This window comes from Notechis scutatus, chromosome 3 (genome assembly GCF_049901735.1).
Source record: "Notechis scutatus isolate UNSWTSFEM ecotype Mainland chromosome 3, rNotScu1.2, whole genome shotgun sequence".
NCBI classification, from domain to species: Eukaryota; Metazoa; Chordata; class Lepidosauria; order Squamata; family Elapidae; genus Notechis; species Notechis scutatus.
In genome coordinates, this window is record NC_142011.1 from 194,345,677 (window position 1) to 194,368,648 (window position 22,972).

Here is a 22,972-nt window from a genome sequence, read left to right on the forward strand (position 1 = left end):
CTTGCAGTGGCATCCAGGACTCTCTCCCTCCACTAAAGCTGCCTCACAAACAGAAGTTGCACCTGGGAAGGTCCGGCATGAGCAGGATTCTAACCGTCCATATGAAGCGCCGGCTCGTCTCCCCATTGAAGTGGTACCTATTTATCTACTCTAACGTTGTTTTGAACTGTTAGGTGGGCAGAAGCTGAGGCCAATGATGGGAATTCACCCTGCCATGCAGTGCTAGGATGCAAACCACCGGAGCAAAGACCATCTCCAGGGTCAGTAAGCCACTACGCCTGTATCCCTGTGGTCTAAAATGGATGACTGAAGGTGGTGAGATTGAGGGAGGTAGTTATCTATTACAGCACTTAATGCAACAGTTCGGTCTTCTGAAAGAGAAGAGCTTCTAACATGGGAAATTAAGTGTGCTTTCACTGGTTAGTCTAGCCTTCAGCTCGCTCAAATATTTTAGTTATAATGAAGTAAGCATGACATAAAACTTCAACCAAAGGACAGAAAGATATATGGAGTTAAAATATACACATTATTTGCAGGAAAACACTATTACTTATTTATTTCAGCTGTTTATTGATCTCTCTCTCTCTCCCACCAAAAAGGAGGATATAACAAAAAGAAAAACGTACCAACTACAGTCTTAGATTTGCATCTTATTAAAGATTTTTTTTACAAATCAGTTGTACATAAAAAATAATTTAAAGTAGATAATCCAATGCTTTTGCAAACAGCCATACTGTAATATTCTGGGAGTAGTAAAAGCTTCCCTTCTCTTCTTTTACATTCTTCCTGTTACGTTGGTCGAAAGTCATCGGGCCTGTAAATAAAAGAATGAAAATTCATTAATTGGGACCTTTTGTCCTGGTAAAATAGAAATTTATCTTGAGGAAAGAAGCAGAACAAGAAGCAATGGATGGAAACTAATCAAGGAGAGAAGTAACCTACAACTCAGGAGAAATTTTCCTGACTAGTTAGAACCATTATAATCAGTGGAACAATTTGCCTCCAGAAGTTGTGAATGCTCCAACACTGGAAGTTTTTAAGAAGAGTTTGGACAACCATTTGTCTGAAATATTGTAGGGTTTCCTGCCTGAGCAGGGGGTTGGACTAGAAGACCTCTAAGGTCCCTTTCCAACTCTGTTATTTTGTTAGATACCTGGTTATTACTGCGTTATATTTTTCAATACAATTTTCCATAAAATAACATTGTGAGGTGGATATTATTATACATGTGTGTGTGTGTTTGTGTGTGTGTGTATGCAGGCCATTGTTTGACTCCTGGTGAACTATCTGGACTAGTGCCTGCAGTTTTCTTGGCAAGGTTTTCAGAAGTGGTTTGACATTGTCCCCTTTCTAGAGCAGAAAGAGAGTGACTTTCACCCAAATCACCACCTATCTGGTGGAACTAGAACTCACAGTCTCCTGGTGCCTTTAACCACTACACCAAACTGGCTCTCCATATACATACAGGTGGACATTAATAAACCTATGTGTACAGCCCAATACATAAAAGGACATTGAAAAAGAATTTAAAGATTTTGTAGAATATTTACGGATATTATGAAGCTGCACAGCTCACATAGTCACCATCCAGCTGCTCTTAACATCTCAGTGACAGTATATTCATTAGCATTGAATGGTGGGTATAACATTTTTATTAATGGGAAAAGGAACAATGAGAATGTACGTTGGGTTTCAAATACCCTGCACTGTTTTTGGAAATAGACTTTGTTTCCAATACAGCTACCTAAAATATGTGATGTGTACTAAAAGAGTTCTATTCTTTTCTACAAAGCAGAAGAAATATATAGAGTCCCTAATAGCAATTAATGAAAAATTGATATGAGGAATAATTTGATTCTACCTAGAACATGGTGAGTAATAAAAACAATAATCTCCTCTAATCTTCTGATGTAATCCTCTATTTCCCACTAAATTACTTCTTTTCTATATGTTGTTTTTATGACATGGGCTGTTGCTATGAAACACATTTTTGTTCAAAATGAACTTCCTACTTTTTGGCTTTTACAATAGAGTAGAATAGTACAGAAGATGGGATCCATATTTTTTTATGAGAGATACTTCGGTTATTTCCCATGTTGACAGAATAAATCAAACAAACTGGAGAGTACACTTTTTTTTTTAAATCTGCAAAGGAAAAAAAAATCCTAAACAGATGTCTAAAGGATATATAGGGAATTTAGATTTTCAGACCAAAATCTAATGAAATAGAGCAAATCAATACTTTATGTGCTCCTCCAGAATCAAGCAAGTTTTAAATATTGGTGTGGAAGGTAACCTGACTAACCTGAAACACAACTTTCATTAGCACCTATGTATCCCTTAATTATGATTACAATAGAAGCCTGAGAAGAGAATATAATATGCCATCAAGTCTACTCCCAACTTCTGACAATTCATCATCTTTTTCTCTTAATGACTCCATAATGAGCCTCAGTGGCGCAATGGTTAGAGTGCAGTACTGCAAGCTACTCCTACTGCAATTTGGCAGATCGAATCCCACCAGGCTCCAGGTTGACTCAGCCTTCCATCCTTCTGAGGTGGATAAAATGAGGACCCAGATTGTTGGGGGCAAGAGGCTGACTCTGTAAACAGCTTAGAGAGGGCTGTAAAGCACTATAAAGTCTAAGTGCTATTGCTATAATCCCTTGCAGGATGGACTCTGGGCAACTGAATGGAGCTGAGTGTTTACTGGCCGGATGCCCTTTCCTGTTGCCAATGCAGAGTTATATTCAGCAGATATATTCTCCTCATGCCCAGAGAGAGAAATATCTGCCTCTACCAAGGATCAAATTCACAGCCTCCTTGATTGTGAGGCGAGAGCTCCATCTCTAGGCCGCCGCACCACAACTTTTGACAATTCATACTATCATAAAACACCTCATTCAGAAACTAGAGAACAAGGACATTGTTTTAATTATTCACTATTTTAGTTACCACCAAGCAATTAAGATCAACTATGAAAAAGCCAAGCAGACTGGAATGCGTTGATTATTAACTGATGACACATATTCTGTTTGGCGATGACACTGCATCTTTCAGGCTTCCTTAAATTAAAAAAAAAAAAAACCTGTTTGAATAGACTCTTGAATGTAGTGTTTCACCTGATGAATCATAATTACCAAATACAGGCAATATTTTACAAGGGCAAACATACCTTATATTAACCTTAACATTCTCATTAAAGTAATGTGTAGAGAAATTTTAAGCTCATCAAAATGGTCTACCAATTTACTCTAATGAAGAATGGGCAAGGGACTCTGGTGGTGGTGGGATCTCCTTGGGCTGCAGTAGGTGGGACAATCACACATCCCATGGTCTACATCAGAGGTCTCCAAACTTGGCAACTTTTAAGACTTGTGGACTTCAACACCCAGAATTCTCCCAAAATTCTGGGAGTTGAAGTCCACAAGTCTTAAAGTTGCCAAATTTGGGGACCCTTGCTCTATGCTATTGAATACTGACTACAAAATATTTGCTTCAATAATCGCAGAAAGATTAAAAAGATTTCTAAACCAATTTATCCATTCATATCAAAATGGATTTCTACCTAAGAGACAAATCAAAGATATTCGGGGAGTTGGTCCACAAGTCTTAAAGTTGCCAAGTTTGGGAACTCCTGGTCTACATACTGAGCCAATTTTTAAAAAATGTTTGTTTAATTTACTTCAAAGATTTACAGTTTAGCATTTATGGGTTTCTGCCTTAAGATGAGAGGAACAAATAACACAATTGATGGGTTGCCTACTGTAATGATATGTGGGAATGGTTGCTTAGCCTGCAGAAGGAATGTTGGTGTGGCAAACGGAAGGGATTTTCCTTAGTTTCTTAGGCTGCAAAGGCAATGCGGGAGGCATGTATTGTTAGACTTGCATGTGTGATATAGAATAGAATAGTATAGAATAAGAGAGTTAGAAGGGACCTTGGAGGTCTTCCAGTCCAACCCCCTGCTTAGGCAGGAAACCCTACACCATTTCAGACAAATGGTTATCCAATCAGCCTTCCAAGATAGTCCAGATAGAAAAGGACGCCCAAATAAACTAATTCTACTTTATTGTGAGGTTACCTTAACTGAGTCTTGTGTGATTTATAATTGTTCTGAAACATTTACTCAATTTAGTAAATTTATCTGATCCTATAGCAACATTTATGACTGTTGAACTTAAGAAGTGCTAAACCATAGCAGATCCACATCCATCCAAGGCATTCTCTGCATTAAGCTAGACTTACATTCGTTCATCTTTAAGCAAACTATCTCATGGTTAAAATTTGATCCCATTGAAAACCAATATGGTTTTCTCCAATATATCTAACCATATTTCATTGGCCAAAACCTGCTATTTGTGAAGTGATAACATTTGCAGGTGTGCTCTTTCATCAATTGAAACCACATGCTTGGCATCTCCTTGCGCTCCTCGATTTGAAATATTTTGCTTTCTGGCTTGTGCGTCTTATGAAGCGGGACTGGAAACATACCTGCAAAAATACCTTATTCTTTTATATCACCACTGCTTATCCTGGGCCTCTTGGTGTTGGAGGCAGACAGACATTTCATTTTGGCACACCGGAGAAAAATTAAAGCAGCCATATGGTTATGTAAGTATGTGTAAGATTATAAATACAGGTAGTCCTCAATTTATAACCATTCACTGAGGTAAATGCATCTGTTGGAAGAGGATCCATTGCAGAAAGTATCACAAATACTCCTTTATGACACACTTACGGAGTCCAGATCCTTGGGAAAGCATCGATTTCCTCTTGTGTATATTCATTTAGCCTCTTGGGCACATTGCGGGGTTGTGGAAGCTCCTCGACCAAATTCTTACGAATGTCTTCAGGAATAACCTAAAGAAAGGAGAAACACGATAACCATTAATTTTCATTCAATTTTTCAGAAGGCTGGACCTTTGAGGGCTCAGTTCAATGACAGCTATTTAGAGATAGCTGAAAAGAAGTGTAGATTCCCTTTTTGTACCTCTTAGTGCCTCGAGATTAGGGGTGTCAAACTGACAGGCTGCGCGTAGGATGCATCATGCGCAGTCCGTGCCCAACCCGGCTTTGCAAAGGCAAAAAACGTTGCGATACGTCACATGATGTCACGTGACACAATTGAGTTTGACACTCGTGCTCTAGATTGGGGGTGTCAAACTCGATTTCATTGAGGGCCACATTAGGGTTGTGGTTGACTTTGGGGGGTCAGGGTGAGTGTGGCCAGCTCGATGTCACTTGTGTCGGGGCACCTGTGGTGGCCCAGAGAAAACGGGTTCCCGAGCTCCGTTTTCAGGTACGAAGGTCTCCTGATACCCTCTGCCAGTGAATACGGAGCTTGGGAGAGCTGCATGCAGCCCTCCCGAGCTCCGTTTTCGGCTGCAACAGCCTCCTTCAACCCTCTGCCAGAGAAAGAGGCACCACTGGCAGAGGCACCATGGGCCAGTTCTTTGCTGTTTCTACAGCAGCCCTGCAAGCCAGATTTAAGCACCCTGCTTAAGAATCCAGCCCCCTGGGCCTTGAGTTTGACAACCCTGCTTTAGATCAAATACCACCATTTCCACAAAGGAGACAAACATATACTTTTCATAGAATCATGAGGTTGGGAGGTGCCACTTGGACAATTGAGTCCAAATTCCTAAGGGCAGCAATCCAAATTAAAGAGTTCCAGACGAATGGCTGCTTAGCCTTCTCTAGGATCTACCCTACTGTTAATTAGATCCATGGTCAAACTGGTTCATTGTTTTTCATTATTATGTTTTTCCCCAAAATTCAATTCCTATTTTCCTGTAACTTTCAATCAATTATTTCTTGTCAAAATATTATATCCATCGTCTTCTGACACCTAAACATTTCCTTCAATCTTCCTTCACAGGTTTTGTTTCTAGCTCCTTCTTGTTTCACTTGACCCTCTTATTCTGTTTCATTCTGACTCCTTAAACTGCAGTGCCCGGCGACAAAGTGTAGTCTATGCAGAATAAAGAGAAATTACAGTATACTTCTACTTGATATAGTCTAAATATGTATGTATCCTTTTCGCAGCCAGATTGCACTGGTTGAAGATGGATAGTATTACGTTGAATATGTTAAATTAAAGCTATCATAAGGTGAAAATATGAGAAAAGTTGATTTAGAAAGACTTTCTATTGATAAATACATGCTGAATTCTGCTAATTACTGCCTTTTCTTTTCAGGATGATTACAGAATGATCTTTTTATAATCTATTTAATTTAATAACTGTGGTAGTGCAATAGTTAGAATGCAGTACTGCAGGCTACTTCTGCTGATTGCCTGCAGTTCAAGTCTCATCGGCTCAAGGTTGACTCAGCCTTCCATCCTTCCAAGGTCGGTAAAATGAGGACCCAGATTGTTGGGGGCAAGATGCTGATTCTGTAAACCGCTTAGAGAGGGCTGTAAAGCACTGTGAAGCGGTATATAAGTCTAAGTGCTATTGCTATTTTTATAGTCAAGATTAATTGGTGTGGACCCTTTTTTTAAAAAAGACCAGCAGTGCCAGCTTAAAGACTTACATTTTCTACCAGGAATTTGTCAAATAAATTTTCATTTAATTTTAAGACTGATCTATATGCTGCTGTTGCTATGTTTTCATATTACAATACAAATTTTGCATTCTTAGCTTTGTTTTTTAGGTTCTATGTATACTACCTTAAAGCCTACTTTAATTGAAAAGCTAATTTATACATTTTGTGGATTAAAAAAATGAGTGCTTGGCTATTGATAAATAAATAAAAATATGATGAAAAAAGTATATAGTTCTTCTGCAGGATTATCCATATCAGTTTATATCAGGACCAAAAGAAAAGGACCACAGTAATTCTAAAATTGTTACAACATGAGCTTCTGCACAAAATTATATTTTTCTAATAGGAATCCTTCAAATTTAATTTCTTTCAATTATAAGACTAAGAAAGCAAGATACAATAAGCTGTTATTCATACATAAGAAGAATATCAGCAACTGACATACATTATCAGGAAAAAGATGTAGCCTTTGCATCATAGTTCTTCTGTGAAGGTTCTTTGGCAGCATTCCATAGATAGCCAGTTTTACAATCTGGAAAATAAGTATAGATTTTATGTATAATGCAATGCAGTTTGACACAAATAAGAAAATTACTTTCAAAAAATGCAATAAACACAAGAGTAATAAAAAGGAGAGCTCTCCTTAAGTTGCTTGCAAGTGCCAGCATGAAGAGTTTGTCTTACATAAAAGTTGCTTTGTACTCAATCAGTTTAATGAATGCCTTTAGCTCAGTATTGTCTATACAACAACTTTCCCCAATACTGTTAACTTCAGAAGGACTGAGTTCGGCTTCCAGAATTTTCCAGCCATCATGACTTATGCAAATGATTTAGAGGATTGAAATCCACACATCTGGAAGACTATGGATGGAGAAAACTAGACTAGAAACTCCTGAGCTGATAAGAACAGTCAGGCAACAGTAACCGAAAATTCAGTTCTTCAGGTTCTCAATAGGACACATACCATATTTCTACTGGAACTGAATACATAAAAGAGAAGAAGGAAGAAGGAAAAGGGTAGAGGAGAGGGAGGAGGAGTTCATGAAGGGGGAAGAAGGAGGAGGAGGAGGAGGGAATAATTTGAAGCAAAGTGAATTGTATAATGTATGGATCAATTATTTTAGAGTATGTGTTTATCATTAGCATTTCAAAGTAAATTCACCACAGTCCAAAATATATGAAGGGATATTGGAATCTTTCTATACGCTCAAAATATGTTTTTAGCTATCTTCCTTCAGAGTACGATGTTTTTGAAAGGAAGAAAAACTGCAATAAATATTTGAAATTATTTTAAATCACTGTGGATTTGTTAGCCCACACAAGCCTATGTCAATATGTTAATTTCATGTAACTGATATAATAAATATAAGAAAGCATATGAAGAACTTTCTTTGTGCAGAAAAACTTTGGACGGCATTCTGGAACACCATCAACTAAAATAATGAAAAACTGTCAAAGGAAAAAGGTTTAAACGTTGAGGGAAAGGCAAAAGGGAGATACAACTAAATGTGGTAATTTTAAAAGATGAAGAATACCCTTTCTAAAATTGCAGTTTGTCAAAGGAGGGCTGCTTAAAATGAACTGCAAACATCAAAGTGCTCTGAACTGCCCCTTAGGCTTAGAATATCCATAACATTGTCAAGGTAAAAACAAAAAAAATCCTATATTATTCCGCTATTATTTTTATACTTTCTACAAAAGCAAGTCTTGGCACATCTAATTTATTTATCCAAACCAGGGAAAGCACACTGACCATGAGATCTGGGATTCCTTTTTCCTACTGTAGGGGTTGGCAGGATCAGATTCATTTTCAACTTGATCTTTATTTCGCTAGTTAAACCAAGGTTAACTCCAGTTCTGTTCAGCCCACAGAGATATTCTGATGGATAGACCGCATCCCAAACGCCTTTACAAAAATGCCTTTCCAATGTTTCACTGGCTTGGGAAGAGCTCAACCATTCTATTAACAATGCATTGGAACTCTTACGGAATGAATGGAAATGCTTCAGTGCCTCACCTTTCATAACTAGATGAAGATGTCATTTACTTTACTTTATTGTCACTGCACCTCGTACAACAAAATTAAATACCATCTTCAGTGTACATTATGACTATGAAAATAAACACAAATATACATCCTTCACATTGAATTGAAAACCCCGTGATATTGCATTAATATTGCACTATACAGTAGAATTCAATAGAGTTACTGCCCTGGGATAGAAGCTGTTTTTCAGCCTAATAGTCCTTGTTTTTATTATCCTGTTAGCCAAGTCAGGTCCTCTTTTAGGGTAACACCCAGAAACTTAAAACTGGCCACTTGCTCCGCTCGGTCTCCATTGATAAGCAAGGGCTGGATGTCTGATCTGTTCCTTCTATAGTCCACTGTAAGCTCCTTGGTCTTATTGGTGTTGAGGACCAAGTTATTGTCTCCACACCATGAAAGCAACCGGTCCACCTTATCTCGATAAGCAGACTCATCCCCTCCGGAGATGAGTTCTACCACTGTTGGAAATTTAGAATTTGGAAACTAAATCTGCAAATTTAGTAATAGTATTACTAGCATGAGTGGGAATGCAGTCATGCACATAAAGAATATAGAGTAAGGGACTCAACATGCAACCCTATGGTGTACCCGTTTTAAGAATAAGGTCTGAAGAGTTTTTCATGTAGAAAAACGCCTAAGCAGTCAACAACCAAACCAGATAAAGAGGGTACTAATATTAAAAGCTTTTATCATTGTTCTCCCTGTCATCATCTCCCTAATTATCTACAGACAAAACCTTAGAATCCAACTCCAAAGCACAAAGTTAACAGAAAAATTATACAAATAGCAAGCAGCGTGAAGCACATCAGAGCAAACCAAAGCCATGAGCAAAAAAGCAGTGAGGTGAAAGCGGGCAAGAAAGGGACGTCACAGACTTTCAGTGATCTTCAAACCAAATAAGTGATTTTCAATTATTTCCCAGCTTTTACCACTGATGCTTTGTGCAAACAAAGATTTGTAAAATGTTCTAGAACCGTGATGGCGAACCTATGGTATGTGTGCCGGTAGAGGCATGCAGAGCCACTTCTGCCGGCACGCAAGAGGTCGCCCAGAAAAGCCTCACTGTGTGTGCATGCGCGCCGCCCACCCGCCAGCTGATTGTCGGGTATCTGGCGAGCATGCGCAGGGGGCGTGAGGGCTGGGGACTGGCGTGTAAGTGCACGCGTGTGCACCATTTTCGACACGGGAGCCCAAAAAGTTTAGCTACCACTGTTCTAGAAGCAGCAGACTCTCTAAAAGTTTTTCTTGTATTTATAATGGGACAGACTTTGACCAAATTGCTTTAAAAGTTCTGTGGCTACCTTGCTGCTTGTCTGAGCTTGATTGTTTGCTTGCGGATGCTTCATTACGGGTGGTCCTCGACTTACGACCACGATAGAGCCCAAAGTTGCTGTTGTTCAGTGAGACCTTTCAGTGAGTTTTGCCCCATTTTCTTGCCACAGCTGCTGAGTGAATCACTGCAGTTGCTAAGTTAGTAACACTGTTGTTAAGTGAATTCTGGTTTCCCCCTTGACTTTGCTTGTCAGAAGGTCACAAAAGGGGATCATATGACCTTGGGACACAGCGACGGTCACACGTATGAACCAGTTGCTAAGCATGTGAATTTTGGTCCCATGATTATGGGGATGCTGCCAAGGTCGTAACTATGAAAAATGGACCATAAGTCACTTTTTTTCCAGTGCCGTTTGAATGGTCACTAAATGAACTGTTGTAAGCCGAGGACTACCTGTACTGATGATGTTACCTAATTGGGTGATGGAATGTCTACAAGAAAACCAAGCTGAGACAGCATCAAGGACTCCACCGTTCAGCCCCTAGTTATGGATATTCTATTCTATTTAAAAGTTCTATATGGGTTCATCAGATGTTTAAGACTTGCTCAATACACAATAAAGAGTCCCTGTTCAGGTATAAGTTTTACTGATCTTTATATCAACTCATAAAATATTTTGTATACACGTTTTATAGTTGGTAACAGAAAGAAGAGTTTCAAAGAGCAGGCAACAGTGTGGAATCGAAAGTACATTCTATTTATATTTTCTTCAAAGACTGATTAGATGGCTGAAGCTTCTGCCGTGAAAAAATCTAATTGGAGAGCATGATTGATGACTCTTGGCTATGGACGTTTTTCATTTGGATGATACACCCAGAGGGGTGAGGGGGGGGAAGCAGGATCAAGGGTGACAGTGAATTATGTATCTCAGAGTTGGCTACGCCCAGGTTAGTGCCAGGCGTAGAATGGTAGCTTCAAATAAATCCTCTTTAGTTTTGGGAGTGTGACTCGAGGCTCATGATTTAATTGGAGTAACTGCTGGAACCCTAACACCTTATGAAATAGTTTTTAATCTGGTTAAGAAGTGAAAAAAATGAGGGTTTTTAAAAATTTCAATACCTCTTTTTATGGCTTTGAAGTAGGCAGGGCAAGCAACACCTTGCAATTTTCTTTGTGTAAACATATACTTTGTTGCTTAGAGCAATATTTGGAAACCTACATAAAATAGGAAAAATAATGAGGACAACAGTTATATTTGAACTTCTCTCCATTAGCCATAGGAAGTCTGGGAAGATCTGTTTATTCTAGAATGGAAGAGAAGCTGGCAAAAGTAGAGCGGGTGGCATAGTGTCCCACTGTGTGGAAATTATGATGTGTTTTGTGAGTTTTTCATTCTTTTTACAGAATGTTGTTTGAGCTGCCTACGATTAACATGTATAAGATGGGTGGCCATATATGTTTTCTAAATAAATAAACGCAGCCATAATTAAGTCTGGCAAAAGAAATATATTCTCTTATTGCAGCCAGGAAAAAAACAAACCCAAACCCAAGACCAGCATGGTAGACGCAATCTTTACAAAGGAGAGTAATAGTTTACTGACTCAGATGCCACAGTTAAGATATGTTTCTCTGAGCTTGCTTGTTTTCTTGCAGATCTTTCATTACCCAAACTAGGTAACATCATCATCACTAGCATTGATGGTGTTACCTAGTTTGGGTAATGAAACGTCTACAAGAAAACAAGTAAGCTCATAGAGCACCAAGGACCCCCTCATGTCAACCCTGAGCTACAAATATTCTCCTTTATTAGCACAGTTAAGATAGTTGCCTGATCTAGGCCTCAATTTTACCAACTCCTACATATTGACAACAATACGAGTCCTCCGGAGGAGTCCTGTCTCAAAACCGAGATTCCTGACTTTTCAGAAAAGTACTTCTGTGGTTCTTTTCTCTTACTGCAAAGAAAATCTCCATTTTTCCTTTTTTTTAATGTGCCTTTATCTTGGCTTGTACATAAGATTTGCATTTGAGGGATATCATGGGGATGAAGCTTTCCAAATCGTTGAAAGCAGAGGCTGTTCTGGGGAGGGGAGGGGTCAGATCCAAAAGCCCTGGAGAGCCTGAGAACTACTTGGGCTGCCAGCCCTCTTGGAAAACTTGAAATAATGTAGACGTTGAACAGCTAAAAGTACAGTATATTAAAATATGCAGCTTGGACAAGCTTGATAAAAAGGAAGTTGTAGAACTGTAGGAGTGGAAGAACACTGATTACATTTAAATCAAGTCCTACAGTGCTAATCTATGTAACGTTAATCGTAGTTAACGCTAATCGTAGAATGACAAGAACATGGAAGAACCGACTTCTCCTATTGTGCACAATAATCTGGATGGATCAAAAGATGCATTATTATTAAACTATAAGGAGTTGAAAATTAATGGAAAAATGAAATCCAATTAAAGGAAAATCCTACTTCTTTCAAAACATAAATGCGTCTTAACTCAGAGATGTCAAACTGGTGGCCCATGGGCCGGATGCATCAGGCACAGGCCACGCCCACCCCAGCTTTGGAAAAGGAAAAATGTCATGAAACGTCACATGACGGCAACATGACGTGGTGAGTTTTGACACCCGTGGTCCAGATAGTCACTCAATAAATATATGGTTTTAAGATCGAGAATCACTGCCAAGAATATCATGATCTGAGAGAACACTTTAAAAAAAAAAATGAAAACTATAACGGTAAAATAATCTTGCAACTGAGAGCCAGTATGCCAAAGTAGCTAAGCATCTGAAAATCTCAAATTCAAATCCCAACTGTAAAGTACTACGGTTTCACTAGATCAGTGGTTCCCAAAGTGGGCCGTATCGCCCTCTGGGGGGGCCGGTGGGATGCCTTGGGGGGCGCTAAGAGGCAAGGGGGCCACCAGGGGGGCGTTAAGAGGCAAGGGTGTTCGACGTGCCGGCCCCGCAGGATCACTGACTGCCAGCCAGGCAGCCCATTGACTGTTTCATCGCTCCGTAACCGGCGCCTTGAATGCGGAACCCGCGTGCGGTGAGCCTTGCCAAGCCTTGGGGGGAGAGGTGGGAGGTGGTGGAAAGGGGTCACCTTAGCTTGCAGGTTGCCCTCTCTGGTGGAAGTGGCGGAGGCGCGCCAGAAGGCCCGAAAGCAAAACCCTCCCAAGGTGCGCAGTGGAAGGGGTGGGTGGTCCGACATTAGGGCCCCTTCCCCAGAGGAGAACAAGGGAGCACGCAGTGCCCACCCGGCCTCCGCGTCTCCAGCCAGCCGGGCTTGCGCGCAGGATGCGGGTGGGTGCAGCTGCGGCTCTCCAAGGCACGTGGCTCGGTTCGGTTTGGCTCTACGAGGCTGGCCTGGACATAGAACCTAGCCTTCCTCTGCAGCCTGGTTCTTCTGACCGAGCCCTGCACTTGCTTGCTTGCTTACTTTCCAAGCGATCGTTCCCTCCACCTCCGCCGGTCTGGGCTGCTTCCGCATGCCTTCCTCCTCCCGGGCGAAGCATTGCAAAATTGGATGCCAAAGAAAGAACTGGGGCAGGGAGCTGGAGAAGGGGCAGAGAGGCAGCTGCATTAAGGAGCAGGAAGATCTTAGCCATGGTTTATTGACTAAGCCGGAATCAAACAGCATGCTAAACTCTAACCAGAATGGCTGGGTTGATATATTCAGCCCGTGTTTCTCAACCTTGGCAACTTGTGTGGACTTCAATTCCCACTCTGGCTTTGCTTTACTTTCCCAAAGTGCCGCTGCTGTCGCATTCTGCCTGCCTGCCTGCCTGTCTATCTATCTATCCATCCATCCAAAAGGTCTTTCTGTCTACCTACCTCCTTACCTACCAACCAATATAGATCTACCTACCTACCTGTCTACCAATCTACCTACCTACCTATCCATACATTCATCCAAAAGGTCTGCCTGCCTACCTACCTATCTACCAACCTCCCCCCCCCTCTCTCTCCATCCATCCATCCATCCATGTATGTTCGAAGCGCCAGCCCCGCAGGCACATCGGGAAAGTAGAGCAAAGCCAGTCTGGGAGGGAGAGAGAGAGAGAGAGAGAGAAAGAGAGAGACCTGATGCATCAGATTGAAATGAAGCCTAGTTTAGACTGAGGCCCTTTTCCACATTGAAACATCTTTGGCTTCTATTAATTAAAAGTTTTGTAGACGAAACATGGCCAAGACTATCAGGAAGCTCTCACATTTTGTTGATGCTTTAAACATATTTATGACGGTTGCAGTGTCCCGGGGTCATGTGATCAACTTTTGCGACCTTCTGACAAGCCAAGTCAATGGGGAAACCAGATTCACTTAACAACCATGTTACTAATTTAAACCTGCAGTGATTCACTTAACAACTGTGGCAAGAAAGGTCATAAAATGGGGCAACCTTTACACAACTGTCCCACTTAACAACATAAATTTGGGGGGGTCAGTTGTAATCGTATGTCGAGGACTACCTGTGCATAAAACTCCAAGACCAATTCTATAAGGGATTCCATTAGGCAGCAGAATGTATACGCCTTGCCCCACACATTCCCCCGAAGGCAGCCAATGGCTGGATAATACTTTCATTTTGTTATACATCTATTTCAAATCTAAACAAGTCTGTTTGGATTGCAAATAATGCTTATGCATATAAAACAGTAAAATTTGAAAGTCAACATTACTGCACATTTTTTTCATTTTTGTTTACATTTGTCTAATATATATATTTTGCAAGAAGATTCTTTATATGCTTTCCGCTTCCACCATGATATTAAGATTTGTTTGGCAATCCTCACTCTAAGTATACGAATATTTTCTTGTTTGAAGAACCATTTTACAAAATTACAAATAGAGCAAACACTACACTCTTAGTTACTAGTATGAGGAATTGTACCTTTGAAATGAGTAAAAATACTCCTACCATTATCATCATAAGGTTCCAGATAAAATAGTTTAATCTTACTCAATTAATGTGGAAGTGTCGACTCTGAATTCACTGCCTATAATGTTTCTCGTCCTACTTTGTTCACAATAAAATGTGGTTTATAGGAGCTTGCCAATTAAGAGAATGTCCCCAAAATTAAAGTCTTACTGGTTTATGCTGCCCTCTGGTGTTCAACCACCATAATATTCAGGAGATTACAGATAGAACTTGCTTAATGACTGCCCAGTTTAGCATCTGTTCAAAGCTACGACAGTGCTGAAAAGATAACTTTACGACTGGACTTTGCATTTATGCCCATCAAAGCATCCCTCTGGTCATATGATCAAGTTCTGAGTGTTTCGCAACTGGCAGGCATATACAATGGTCATATATCATGTGATTTGTGCCCTTCATTGTTGGCTTCTGACAAGCAGAATCAATGGAGAAGCTGGCAATACAACTGCAAGTTGCAGACATGCGATGCCTGTTTAATGACCCACAGTGACTCATTTAGCGGCTGTTGAGGTCATGCAATGTTAAGCGACCATATCACTTAGCAAAGGATTTGACAGTCCCAATTGTGGTCTCTAAGAGAAGACTACCTGTAAAACTGAAAATTAATTATGGGACTGTACTAATCAAAAAAGTAAAGTTTTAACTTATTTCTACAAGCCAACTACTTAACTAGATAATAATACTAGCATTAAAGTTAATTTATTTAGATCAATATAATCTGGTCCAAGTCCTAATAATTGATAGCATCTGATTGACCTAGGTGATCTTTAAAACTCAGGATGTTCAGGCTTGGTTAGTGGTGGCTTATCAGGGCTGCAGGAGAGATTCAGTCCTAACAAATACTGGAGGGTAGAATAAATAATTCCTAAACTCATGTCAAAGAAACAATATGAAATTCCCATTAGATAAAAAAAGGAGTACAATCAAGAGACAAACATGATAAATAAAGCACATTATCTACATTAACTAAGTCATTTCAAATAAGCCACAAAATAAATGTTCATTTATTTAGAAAATTTATTTGCCACCTGTCTCGTATCCAACGACTCTGGGTGACAATATATTATAAAATAAACTATAAAATATTAGCCAGTGAAACTTTAGGGGAATGTATCTCACATAGGCTAGTCATAGCATCATTTTATGCCTGTTTTGTTTTTTTTGCTCCTGCCATAAATGCCAAATATGTAAGCAATTCTTTTGGTGATTTTGCTGCTCTTTCCCAAGTGTACTAAGTTGAACAACAGGGACCAGTGCTACGGTCAAGCATCAAAGCCAAATATGTATCATCAAAGAGTAGAAATCAGACACCAGAAAGCATCAGAAAAACTTTTTGGCCAAAACCAGGATGGTTGAGATGATGATCATGGATGGCAAAAGAGAAAACAGCTCAGTAGCAATGAAGGAGGCTGTTGAGGAGCAACAGGCAAATGTATGCTATTATGAATTCTGCTGTTATGAAGGAATACACAGAGATCACAAATCCAAAGAGTGAGAAGGGCTTGCGGGGAGAACAGACAGAAAGTTGCCTGAAGAAACAATCGACCACTACAAAAAAAAAAAGTTACAAATGAAAATAACCTCAAGCATGATGCATAGCTAGACTTTGGGAAGGAAAATAAAATTATAGAACGAAGTTAACAGGGAGAAATGGGACTTATGTTCTAGATATTACCATGAATAGATATTCTATCATCATGCTACCTATCTTTTGCAATCCTCTATTATTTAATTAAAGTAATTTTAACAACTTAAGCAACATGGCCATTCAAATATTCAGCAGGAGTACTATGCATCAACAGAGGTATACTGCCTAGTGTTTAGATTGAAAGACTATCAACGACAGGAAGGAGGAAGTAGAGTCATTTAAGGCAGAAGACAAATATATGGGGTTAGAAATAGAACTATGAAGGCAGGTGAATTGTTCATGGAGCATTTTCCTGACAGAAACTTATACAGAGAAGGTCAGCAAATGATTTAAAGACACATGTCAACATAGTAGGATAGACTTGTGGGGCTGGCGCATTGTGCAACAAGGTCACATAGTGTAATAAGATTGGGACTGGGTTAGGGACTTCTGTCTTCACTTGAGTTGTGTTGGGGGGGCATGAAGGAAGGCTCAGCAAATCTGACAAAAAAAGGAGATAATAGTAATAATACAGATGGAGAAAAGGCTAGCACTTACTGCAGTTGGATCTTTTTTATGTAGTTGAGCAGCTGTAAGTTGCAGGAAGCCACCAGGGTATCTACAATACAAAAATGACAGCCAAAGTTCATTGAGGATCAGGCAAAGAGAATGTGCATAAGAAAGTGGCCAATAAAAAACACTTGGAAAACAAAGCCCTCAGCCTATCTTCCCTGAGCTTCCAGGTTTAAGCCTCTTCCTGCGTCTACTCCCCTTCCTTAGCCAGTACTACTATCTTGTGTATTTAATTAGTGCTGGCAGACTGCCTTGAGATTTACACAACCAGCCCAAAAGAGGACCAAAAAAAGAGAGACTCCAGCACCTCTCCACCAGTAATCAGCATAGATTAATTCCAAGGTTAACTTCAGACCAACAATCAAACTGCCAAAGAGCCATCAGTAAACAGCCTAACCAAACAATCTCTAAGGCTCTCCCCACCCATACAGCCAGGCAAGACACCAGAATATAAATACTGACAGCAAACAGCACTCCTTACTAGCACTGATGATGTTATCTAGTTGGATAATGTAATGTCTGCAAGAAAACAAGCAAGCTCAGAGAGCACCAAGGACCCCTCTTTTCAACCCTGAGCTACAAATATCCTCCTTTATTGATAACTATTAAGTTCACAAACTAGCACTGAATTCGTTGCTTAACAATGCTGACTACATTGGTGACATAGTCAAAAAGGCATGTAAATGTCCTGCTTACCTATGGCAGTTCCAATCATCCCAGTTCCTGTTGTTAAGCAAGGACCTCACATAACCCTGACTTGTGACTTGCTAGTGGCTTCCCCGCGGACTTTGCTTTCAGAAGCCAGCGGGAAAGGTTGCAAATTGTGGTCCCATGACCATGGGACACCACAAATATTGTAATTGCAATTTGGGCGCTAGGTGCCCAGATCACAATCACAGGGCCACAGGGATTCTGCAGTGGACATAAGTATGAGGACTGGTCATAATGACAACTTATCCAGCGTAAATACAAATGATCGCTGAATGAGAAGTTGTTAAAAGTAGAAACTCATGTCCTTGGAATCATAAAAGTAAGGTAACTTACAATGATACTATGTTTTGGAAACATTCATTTTTGTAGATTTAGGATTATGGAAAACTTACCCAGTATGTGATGAGTATACTTTCTGCTCCCATTTGTTGCCAGAAAAAGCAATATGCCTTGTATTAATGATGACGACATGATCCCCAAGGTCACCTATTTTTTTTTTAAAAAACCATTTCTCCGTTAATAAGATTTTCCTCCAATCAAAAGATCTGATTATATATAATGACAACACTGGATATTTTAAAAAAGATGTTGGATAACCATTTGTCTGAAGTGGTGTAGGGTTTCCTGTCTAGGCAGGGAGTTGGACTAGAAGACCTCCAAGGTCCCTTCCAATTCTGTTATTCTATTCTATTCTATTCTATTCTATTCTATTCTATTCTATTCTATTCCATTCCATCTTCTATTCTATTCCATCTTCTTTTTCCATTCCATTCCATTCCATATTCTATTCTATTCTATTCTATTCTATTCTATTCTATTCTATTCTATTCTATTCTATTCTATTCCATCTTCTATTCTATTCCATCTTCTTTTTCCATTCCATTCCATATTCTATTCTATTCTATTCTATTCTATTCCTTCTTCTATTCTATTCCATCTTTTTCCATGCCACTCCATTCCATTCCACTCCATTCTATTCTTTCTTCTATTCTATTCCATCTTCTTTTTCCATTCCATTCCATTCTATTCTATTTTCCATTCCATTCCATTCCATTCTTGCTTGCTGTGTGGTGCTGAAGACTTATTTTTGCAGACTATACTGCACCCTCAGAGAGCTGTTTAATAAGAGTTCTTGTGAGTGCTGGTCTTATTGTAATCTCTCTAAAAAAAATCCCAATGTCAAGAGTCCTTGGTTGTGATAGATTTTTGAGGCAATTTATGGATGACATTGCTCAGGTCTGTGCCAACTTGAATACTGATTTTGATATAGTATATATTGATAGATCCAGTACATTGGCTATTTGTACAGGATTCTTACAGATTCTAAGACAATATTAAGGGCTCCAATACAGAATGATATAAATCCCAAACACTAAAACATTCCTTTTGATAGAGTCCATTAATTCATTTGAAATTTAATCAAATGGCTAGCAAATAAAGCCATCATAGTGGGATGGGCAATGTATTGTCAGAAACTACTTAATTTTTGAGACGCGTATATAGGGTTGAATTTTGATCTAAAAATATCTGATTTTAAAAAAGGGTTTCAGTTTACTAACACCATTGTCCCACAAATCATGTTTTCCCCCAAATAATATTTATGTATGCTAATGTTTAGTAGGATTTTCATTAAAGGTAATCCAGAACTTGAATATAGTAAAATAAGCCATACAGAATTAAAACCATTCAAATACAAACTTAAACAAGACAACACTGAAATGCTACTAAAGAAAGTTTGCTAGATGTTCTCGGGAACATTTCAAAAACTTTCAGTGACTAGGTAACTTGTTTAATACTTATAATTTTTTTCTGTATTTATATATTTTATCATTTTGTAAGCCACTCAAGGTCACTTTGAACCATGCAGCAAATAAATTTAATTAAAAACTAGATCATTCATTGATGCCAAAATCCAATTAAATCTGGAGTCTACTTAGCGGCATTGTGCATATATTATTTTACTCCAGATGTTCTGGGTGATTCTGGCTGAAATCTCAAAAGAATATTGAAATATTCAAATTATTAACTTTAAAATAAACACGAAACAATTTTGGCATCAAAATCCTTTTAGATTCCATTACTTGTAATCATAGCCCTATATTCAACAAATCACCTATTCATTTTGTGGTTAAGAGTTAAACCATGGCGTAAAACAATATCGCAAGAACTCATTTTGTTTAAATGAGTTGAATTATAGTTGAATTACTGCAAATCTCCAAGATACTTAGTAGATGTAGTTCCAGCTTTGCTTATCCACATTCCCTCCCCAATTCAGAACAGGAAAATAAATCACTGCTGATGTAGTGCATTTGTTTCAATCCAAAACAAAACTTACTCATTGCATGGTATATCGGCTTATGCTTTCCCTCCAGTCGGACACTTGCAATGGCTGCAAGTTTCCCTGGCGGTTGCATCCATCCATCTAAAAGGTACCAGGTTCGAGCAAATGTAGCCCATTGCTTAAAAAAAAATAATGAGTGTATAAAATAAATGGCAAGATACAACCTTGGATGAAAAAAACAATAAAGATATTTGACATTCCAATGCCAGATCGAAAGCTAATCCTACCTGGATAACGGAAGACAAATGGACCTAACTGTGTGAAAGATCAATCTTACATCTTTCCTTAATAAATAATAGGTGTGCCTGAAATCAGTGGCTCTTAGGAATAATAATAATAATAATAATAATAATAATAATAATAATAATAAGCAGCTTCCTGCTGTAGCGCCAGGGGAGATACAAAAGACTGCGTGACTCGAAACATCTTAAGAAAATACTTGGTTGATAGCTAGGATGCTGGCAGCAACCCATATCAACCATCAGAGCCAGTCAATGATATTTGTGATACATTTTTATTTTTTTATTTTTTTTTTATAAATAAATTTTATTAAATTTACAATTAAAAACATATCGACATTACATACACAAAAGGAAAAAAACAAAAAAAGAACACTCGGTCTTACAAACTGGAAAGAAAAGAGAAGAAGAGATGTAAAAGAAAGAAAGAAACAAAGGAAGAGAAAGAGAAAAAAAAAAAAAGATGCGTTTAAAAACAGACAATATCCTTTTTGACAGTCTGCAAGATCCAATTCTCCTACCTTAATTTGAATACACACATCTTATCGATATCTATGCTTAAATTACCCATTGTCCATTAAGCAGTTTATCTCTGGACTAACCAATTATACCAAGAGTTCCAATTATCGTAAAATGTTGAAGACTCTTTGTTTTTAAGTGCTATAGTTAATTTATCCATTTCTGCACAATCACATATTTTCTGGATGACCATTTGTTCTGTACGTGCATAGGGTGATTTCCAACACTGGGCAAACGCTAATCTGGCTGCAGTTAGGATATGAATTGTTACATATTTCATCTTTTTGGGTAAATGTTTATCAGAGATCCCTAGTAGGAAGAACTCTGGTTTGTATTCGATTTGTTCTTTGGTTATCTCCTCCAACCATTTTCTGATTTTTTGCCAATATTTCTGGGTTTCTTTGCAAGACCACCACATATGAAAGTAGGTTCCTTCTATGCTTTTACATTTCCAGCATTTTGGACTCGTGTTTGGGTTCATTTTCGCCAACCTCGAAGGGGGCAAGTGCCATCTATAAAACATTTTGTATGTATTTTCTTTATATGCTGCCGATTTTGTAATCTTAATATTTCTGTTCCAAATCTTTTCCCATTCTGATAATGTAATACTTCTTCCGACATTCCTGCTCCAGGCTATCATGTTCCCTTTGACTATTTCTTGTTCTAATTCTACTTCCAGTAAGTATTTATAGAATTTGGATATGTTCTTTTTGTTTGATCCTAGTAAAATTTTATCTAAATACTGCAGTTTGTTATAAATTCCAAAGTCTTTTATATCTTGTTTGTATCTGCTATGGATTTGTATATATAACCACTGATCAATTTTAAATCCCTGTTCCTGTAGTTCTTGTCGAGTTTTTAATTTTCCTTGCGGATCTAATAAATCTTTATATTTAATCATTTTTGTTATGTCCAAATTATTGGGGTGTACCATTGCCTCCATTGTTGATAGCCAGATCGAATTTTTAGATAGTGTTTTTGCATATTTTTTCCAATTAATTAATAATGAGTCCCTAATGAGGTGTCTATGAAAGTAAGACTGCTTGGGTTTCCCCACTTCCCATAAGAAGGCATGCCACCCTCTCTGGAGGTCATGCCCTTCTAATGCTAAAATTCTTTTGTTAAGTAAGTTCACCCAGTCTTTTATCCATAATAAGATAGCTGCTGAATAATATAATTCCCAATGTGATACATTTTTAAACGTTCAGTTGACTGAGTTTCTTGTTTAATGAATAAGAGATAATAATAATATCTAGGATGATGGCAGCAACCCATATCAATACCAGTGCCAGTCAATGATATTTGTGATACATTTTTAAATGTCCAGTTGACTGAGTTTCATGTTTAATGAATAAAAGTATAATAAAAAAATTAAATTTATATGCTGTCTGTCTCCCAAAGACTCTGGACTTTGCAGCAAGCCCAGTAATGGTCTGGCAACCCTTAAAGGACAAACAAAACCCTCACACTACTCACATTTCCTAGATTCAGTATATATATATATGTAAGCTCAGCCATTGGTTGGACTTCATTATTATTATTTATTTACATTTGTTGCTTCTAGAATCGTGAGCCAATGTATTCCAGTTACAAAGTCCAGCTGTGGGGATTCATATTGCTTTAAGCCAGGGTTTCTCAACCGCAGCTTTTAAGAGATGCGGCCTTCAACTCCCAGAATTCCCTAGCCAGCCATGTTATATAGGGAATTCTGGGAGTTGCAGTTCATTCCTCTTAAAAGCGGCTAAGGCTGAGAAAACATGTCTTTAAGCCCACCCAGAAACATCCTCCGGACTCTTCACGTGTCGAGAAACCATCCATCCAGCCGTTACTCTTGACTAGACCCCAAGTCTCCAAGACGATTCTTAAGGGGAGAGATGCCGCGGAGGAAGCCTCTGAAAGCCGGCCGGCCTGTCCTCCCCCAATCCTTTTACGGCTCCTTCTTCCACAGGCGGCTTCCTCGGGAGCCGGACCTGCCCGAGAAAGCTCCCCCCTCCATCCCGAGGCGGTCGGACACAAAGTCACCCCCGTACCTGTGCAGACTTGGTGAAGCTCGCCATGGCTTCCACAGCGCGAGCGGAAGCGGCGGGCCGCCTGGGTCACGGAGACGAGAAGCCAGAGCAGCACCTGTCTGAGAAGCGGAAGGGGCGGGTCAG

At 39.1% G+C, this 22,972-nt stretch overlaps 1 protein-coding gene across 1 annotated transcript; it reads right to left on the reverse strand.

Moving 5' to 3' along the window:
• Window positions 1–550: 550 nt before the first annotated feature.
• Window positions 551–22,960, reverse strand: MRPL13 (mitochondrial ribosomal protein L13). The gene is made up of 7 exons (XM_026689437.2): window positions 22,850–22,960; window positions 20,056–20,179; window positions 18,113–18,206; window positions 16,995–17,055; window positions 6,995–7,081; window positions 4,742–4,863; window positions 551–814 (listed from the first exon to the last, which is right to left on the reverse strand). The coding sequence occupies exons 1-7, from the start codon at window positions 22,874–22,876 to the stop codon at window positions 790–792; spliced, it is 540 nt and encodes a 179-aa protein (XP_026545222.1). The 5' UTR covers window positions 22,877–22,960; the 3' UTR covers window positions 551–789.
• Window positions 22,961–22,972: the final 12 nt, after the last annotated feature.